The sequence below is a fragment of the Capra hircus genome, unplaced genomic scaffold (assembly GCF_001704415.2).
Source record: "Capra hircus breed San Clemente unplaced genomic scaffold, ASM170441v1, whole genome shotgun sequence".
NCBI classification, from domain to species: domain Eukaryota; kingdom Metazoa; phylum Chordata; class Mammalia; order Artiodactyla; family Bovidae; genus Capra; species Capra hircus.
Genome location: NW_017189585.1, coordinates 74,291 through 80,592, shown reverse-complemented (window position 1 = coordinate 80,592; position 6,302 = coordinate 74,291). Strand labels below are relative to the sequence as shown.

The window sequence follows — 6,302 nt, the reverse complement described above, 5'->3', positions numbered from 1 at the left end:
AAATAGAATCTAGAAGTTTGTCTATTTTAGCTGTCTCGAAATTACTGTAAAAACCACCTACAACAGGTAATATCCCTTGAGAGCCTTGAAGATCCAGCTATCATTTTTTAAAACTGATACTTCCATCACCTCAATCCGAGAAGTACTCTTTTTAATTATTTCTGTGTAAGTCTAATGTACTAGTTAAGCAACCTGAAGATAAGAATTTTTGCCTTTATTATACTGCATTTCAGTAGTAATTCATATTGCCATTAAAATTCAAAACAATTGTAGATTTTGAATTCACAAAGTATATGCCATATAGATAGACAAGCTCATTTATAAACTTACAACATACACTTGGACTAATAGCATCACTAACTGCAGTTGAAACTCTAGACCTTGGACTGTGAGAGAATTTTTATTTCTGTGGGCTATTTTTGCTGGATCATTTTCATAAGTGTTGTAAATGGCTTCAAGGTGTACTCACCACTTCTTCCCGCTTGGTCTTGTCTGTTGCTGGCCAAGCTTCCAGAGGCAGGTCAGGAAGCACAGGGGGCAGCGGTTGCATGGGGAATATTGAAGGCAGAGGTGGCTGTGGTGGCAAGCGCTGGATGGGGTGCACAGGTGGCTGGGGCTGTAGGGGTTGGTGAGGCTGTGGCTGGAAGGGCTGCTGGGCGGGCAGAGGGAGGTTTGGCTGGTGGTGTTGGATTGGAGTCATGGAGTGTTGGCCAGGAACTGGCATCATTGGTTGCTGGGGTACCACAGGCTGCTGAGCTGGCACCATGGGGATGTGGTGATGAGGCTGCAGGGCATGATTCTGGGGACTCTGCTGGGACACCACAGGAATTATTTGGTGATGCAGCCATCCACCAACAGGTTCATAACCATAGGAAGGGTACTGGTGAGAAACAAAGAGTCAGGTTTACCATCAGCTCCATTAACTACTATCAGTTACAGATTGACACTTGCCATGGACACCTGCCATCTACCTCTACAAGGATTAGATCATTGATTGTTGCAGCTCCTGACCTTCAACACACTCTGAAAGGAGCTCAGGGTGGAGAGCAGAAATGATGCATCTATGCTCTAGGAAAACTGGCAGAACAATACTTCAGAGAGATATTTTCAGTAGCTGATTTTACTAGCTCAACTTTTGTGTCTTCTCATGTCTAGAAAAACACTAATTTCCTTCATGTGACATCTGTTCCACATGACTAGAATTCATGCACTCCCCCTTCCCTAAAATCAAATATATATATATATATATGACCTCTACCTTGCCTCTTTGGAGCAGTTTCTGGAACTACCTGTGGCTGTCTCTTGGACTGCAGTCCTCACCTTGTTCCAAATAAAACTTAATTCATAACTTAGGTTGTGCATTTGTTTTCCAGTCAATGCTTTGCACAGAAGGGGCAATATTTTCTTTGTCACTGTGACAAAATGAATTAATACTTACTCATTTTTCCTTGCAAAAATTCCTAACTGTATATACAGATATAACCTATTATATCCTGCATTTCCCATTAGTGTCTATATGTGACATAGATATGTTTCCTCATTTAAAAGGGAATTGAAAATGCATGTTTCACTAAATAACTAAAAGTCTACATACCGGATATCTTAACATGTTCTGATACCATTTCAGAGGTGTAAGTACCTTAGGAGAAAAAGACATTAGAAAACATTTGTTTTAACTTTGTAACTTGAAACACAGGCTCACTGATACATTTCTGTCAGTACTGATAACCTTAAAAATAAAAGCTTTATGAATGAAAGAATAAGGAAATTATTTATCAAATGCTTCTTATTTGTGAGGCTCCAACTTGCAGACATCATACATATTTTTCATGTTTTCTTACAGATTCTGAGGCAAGTATCACCCTCACTTTTACAGAAAAGGTCATGGATAGTTAAAGAGATTCATGACAGAGATTATAAAGATTGTAAATCTGTTTAATTCTCCAGCTTCTGCTCTTCTTTGCAAGAGGAAAATAAAACAAAATTAATGTGATGAACATTAATTGTATCCTTTTTTTAAATGTGATGTCACAAAGAAAAAAGTAAAAGCATAAATCCTGTCGATCCTACTAGAAACCAGGTTTTCAGGTTAATGTCATTCTTTTAAGGTTTAACAGAAAATCTGCCTCAGATTTTTACTAATGCCTTTCCTCAGTTTGTATGAGTAAACAAGCTCATGGATTGTCATTTGAATCTGTGAAAGAAGGAAGAGTTTCCCTCCTTTCTAAACATGTATTTGGTTCACCTCAGATCCAGGGATTCCTTCAGATACCAGTACAGTATTTTATGTCAATACAATAAATAATAACCTTAAGCATCTTTGATACTGCTTTAACTATTTTGTTCCCAAAACAATACTTTAAAGCTGTGTATATCATTATTTCCCTTCTCCAGATGAGGAAATCAAAATTCTAGAGAGAGAAAATGTTTTTCCCAAGGTCTCATGCCAAGTATAGGGATGAGGAGAGCCTCAAACTTGATTTCCAGAAATTTCTTTCTTTCCATGGCATCACTGACTCAATGGACTTGAGTATGAGAAAACTCAGAGGGTTAGTGAAGGACAGGGAATTCTGTTATGCTGCAGTTCAAGGGCTTGCAAAGAGTTGGACACAACTTAACTGAACAACATCCTTTCCATTGCTCTCACAAATCACTTGGTCATTGGAATTTCAAAAAAGATAGATAAAGGAGATACACAGAGTGCGAAACATCTTAGAATCAGGAGTTTTCCAAATGGAAAGAATCTTAAATAATGTTTTACCTGATTACCCATGTTTTACAGTCTGGGACAGAGTAAAGTTGTTCAGCCAAAGTTCATTTCTGCCCTACTGTGCAGTCCTCCTGACTAGTAGTTCATGGGAGATAAATTTTATAGCCATATAAGTAGAAGAAACTGAGTCAGAGAGGCCAGGCAGGAGTGTTCTGGGGCAATGAAGGCTTGAGGTGACCCATCAGTGCTTAAACCAGTAAGCTGGTAGTCAGATCTGAAAAAGTGGAACTGACAAACATCTTGAATGAAGAATAAACACATTATTATTTACGGACTCCAGGGAATTTTTAAGCTAAACAATGGTCAAAATTAGTAAAGAGAAAAATTACCTCATAGCTGAAGTTGATGTAACCAGGGTGCCCAGGATGAGGTGGTAGCTTTCATGTGAGGGGGGAAAAGAGAACAAAAAGAAAGAGAGAGGAAGAGAAGAGGGAGAGGAAGAAGTGGGGAGAGAGAGAAACAGAGAGCGAAAGATTAATTATGCAATTTTACACTAAAAGAGATTGCAGCTGCTTTAAAAAATCTACATAGTACAGAAGATATTTGAGATCTGCTTTTAGTTTGAACATGTATGCTGTGTAGAAGAGGAACTCTCTTATATTAAAGAGGTGGAAAACAATTAAGAGTCCTGGGAACAGAGAAAAGCACATATTTATCCTTTAATGATCTTCAGATACCCCTTCATCTACGCTGCCAAGTCAATCCTACTCTAATCCTGTCATTATTTTATTTCTTGATGAAACCACTCAAGGTTGGGGAGAAGGATATGTTTCTGTTACACAATTATAAAATAGCCACAAAAAAGCACATTGTCTCAAAAACCCTTCCTTTTGGTGGATAAGCCCTTAAGAAGGTAGATAAGCACTTAAGTATCAAAGAAATTACTCATAATTGGGGTGCAAAGTAAATAACACATCAACAACAAGGGAGCAACTTTGTATAAGTTATTAATGAATGTGAAAATAAGATAGGTATGGTAAGGTACAAATGTTATAAATCCCATGGAAAATGAAAGAGTTTATTAGTGAAGTTTAGGCTGATTTTTTAAAATTATTCTGTCAATGTTTCTATGGCAGAAAAAATTAAAAGCTCAAAATAAAAAGCTACATAAGTAATTATCTAAGCCATGACTCTCTGTCTTGTCCAAAGTGGAAGCCAAGTATTTGATGTCTGCATTGTGGAATTCTGGTTGGCTTTGGGGTAGGGGATGAGGAGAGGAGAATCATGTAGATCATCCCCCTCGGGCAGTGAATTAAGGGTCTATTCCTTTAAAATGCTCATATTTCATAAAAAAAGCTTCCTCCTCTCAGCTGTAAGATTATAGCCAGATAATTTCCTTTCCTCTATCTTCTGGACACAAGGCCACAGACAGTAGGAGCATTAAGCTGAAAAAGGACAGAGCTTGTAAAGCAGAAGCCTTCAGGGAATTAGGAATTGTCACAGTGCAGGATTTTAGGAAGTCTGAGCATAGAATATTGGTCTTATGGATGTGAAACAAAAACATGAAGTTGATATTCAAGCTTTGTTGGCTTCTGAATAGCAAATGGATCTTGCTTTGCTTGCAGGTGATCTAACCTTTCTGAATTTATGTACATATATTTCAAGAGAATAAGTCAGACTTCCTGGTTCTTGGTGCATTTGAATGTAAAACATATATTTATGCATTAGGCATAGAGAATATTCTCAATAACTGCTTGTAAGTAATTTCTTAATTAAGCACAATGCGCCAAAAGAACTGGAAGGTGGTTTGAGAAGGGAATTTTTAACACAGAAGCACAACTCTCTGAATGATACGAGCAGTGGAGTTTGGAGGGCAGGCAGGAAAATATTTATAAACTTGTAAGAAATTGGATTTTGGGTAAAACTAGTATTTTTGAGTATTTAACTAACATTGATTAAATATTTACTCTTGAGGCCTTTGAAGAGTGCCTTCCAGAATTTCTCACAATTAGAGATGGGTAATTATATTTATAGGATAATTGTATCAATGGAATCCTCTCACATGTTAAAATAGACTTCACCCCAGCTACACTGAATCAGAATCTTTAGCAGAAATATCTGGGTATCTTATTTTTTTTTAAATAACAAGCTCTTCAAATTGTATCTTAAACACAGAGACATTTTAGGACATTTGATCTTATTCTAAACACTGAAATTTACCTATTTTGTGGCAGATTTTTTTTCCAAACCTGGATAATTAGCTCATTGCTTTATACTCACAGGCATACTATAGGCTCCTCCCAAAAGGCAGGCGAATAAAATCCAGGTCCCCATTTCTTGATGGCCCTGAAATACAAGTCAGCATCTGCTTTGCTTAACCCATGTCAAATAATCACATAATTAATGTTTTATAAAATACAAGTAACTCACATCAGTTGATAGCTAATGATTAGGGCCATTTTTGGTGAGGTTACTTCATTCATATTTAAGCTTCAATTCTCAGCTCAGTTCATTGTTTTTGGAGTCAAAGAAGTAAAAAGATGCTTTTTATTTAGATTGTCTGATAAAAAAGCTTAAGGGAATGAATTGTCTATTATGTATTTTTACATGTTAGACATAATATCTGTCTATTATGTATTTTTACAAAGCCTTTTTCTGTATCTACTCAGACTTTATAGTCACCTCATCTTATGTCAGAGAAGCTAAATATGATTTATAATTAAAAATATACAGTTGGCTGTAAAAGTTCAGGGGACATTAAGGTATTTTCATTGTCATATTATTATTTTATAGCAATGGATGGCAAAAATGTTTCTTTTATTGTCCACTGGGTATTGGTACTGTTGAGGAGATGATATTTTGAGGAGATATACTTAACTACTGTTGAGATTTAAGCAAGTTGCAAAAATAGATTAAAGAGTAAGTGAGAAATAATTCTGGTTGTTCTAACTGTAAAGCACTTTAGACAAGATCCTCAAGTAATACCTCTGAACTCTAGGAGTCCACATTGCAAAAAAAAAGTGCTTGAAAAGAAATTCTGTCAAGGGATGAGAGGTTTTTTAATTCTACTATTTTTTTATTTTTCTGTGAATATGGAATGATTTTTACCCCCAAAATTCCATTTTTAGTCAGTGGCATTTTCCTCTTCATAGGTGTTTGCAATTCTTCCACAAATTACTCAAATGAAACAGGAAGCAAACCTAAACATCCTAAGAAATGCTTATTGCTTCACATCACAAACTTACTTTGAAAACTGTAAGTATATAAATCTAAACTATTTCTATAAAAAATAAATATAATATGCCATAATGCTGATATAAGAAACATAATATGATTGTTAACATTTGGTCTGTTGTTTTGTGAACTAATAAGAAAACTGTGAAAAAGAAAATTTAGTTGATGATTTTATTTTAAAATGTTTTTGATGTACTTAAACTTTTTAAAAGCATAATAAGTAGATCACAGCATAAAAATAGAATTTTTGCAATTGTTAAATGATTAAAATATATTTACTGTAGCTATGATTTTAGAAAGTCTTTCTGGGTTCTGGAACTCAAATTTAAGGAAATCTAAACTAGTGGTTTGCTACATT

General features: G+C 35.7%; 1 protein-coding gene across 1 annotated transcript; it reads right to left on the bottom strand.

Moving 5' to 3' along the window:
* Positions 1-454: 454 nt before the first annotated feature.
* On the bottom strand, positions 455-5,044 carry LOC108634548 (amelogenin, Y isoform). Its single transcript, XM_018044514.1, has 4 exons — positions 4,991-5,044; positions 3,100-3,147; positions 1,595-1,639; positions 455-880 (listed from the first exon to the last, which is right to left on the bottom strand). Exons 1-4 carry the CDS (start codon positions 5,042-5,044, stop codon positions 455-457), a joined length of 573 nt encoding a protein of 190 aa, XP_017900003.1.
* Between the last annotated feature and the right edge of the window lie 1,258 nt (positions 5,045-6,302).

What these genes read in the sequence shown, in the direction of transcription:
- LOC108634548 (XM_018044514.1), bottom strand. Translation starts at nt 5,044, where the DNA reads ATGGGGACCTGGATTTTATTCGCCTGCCTTTTGGGAGGAGCCTATAGT. An exon ending in GAGGAGCCTATAGTATGCCT is followed by an intron (nt 3,148 to 4,990) that starts GTGAGTATAAAG and finishes CTCACATGAAAG; the next exon opens with CTACCACCTCATCCTGGGCA. An exon ending in ACATCAACTTCAGCTATGAG is followed by an intron (nt 1,640 to 3,099) that starts GTAATTTTTCTC and finishes TTTTCTCCTAAG; the next exon opens with GTACTTACACCTCTGAAATG.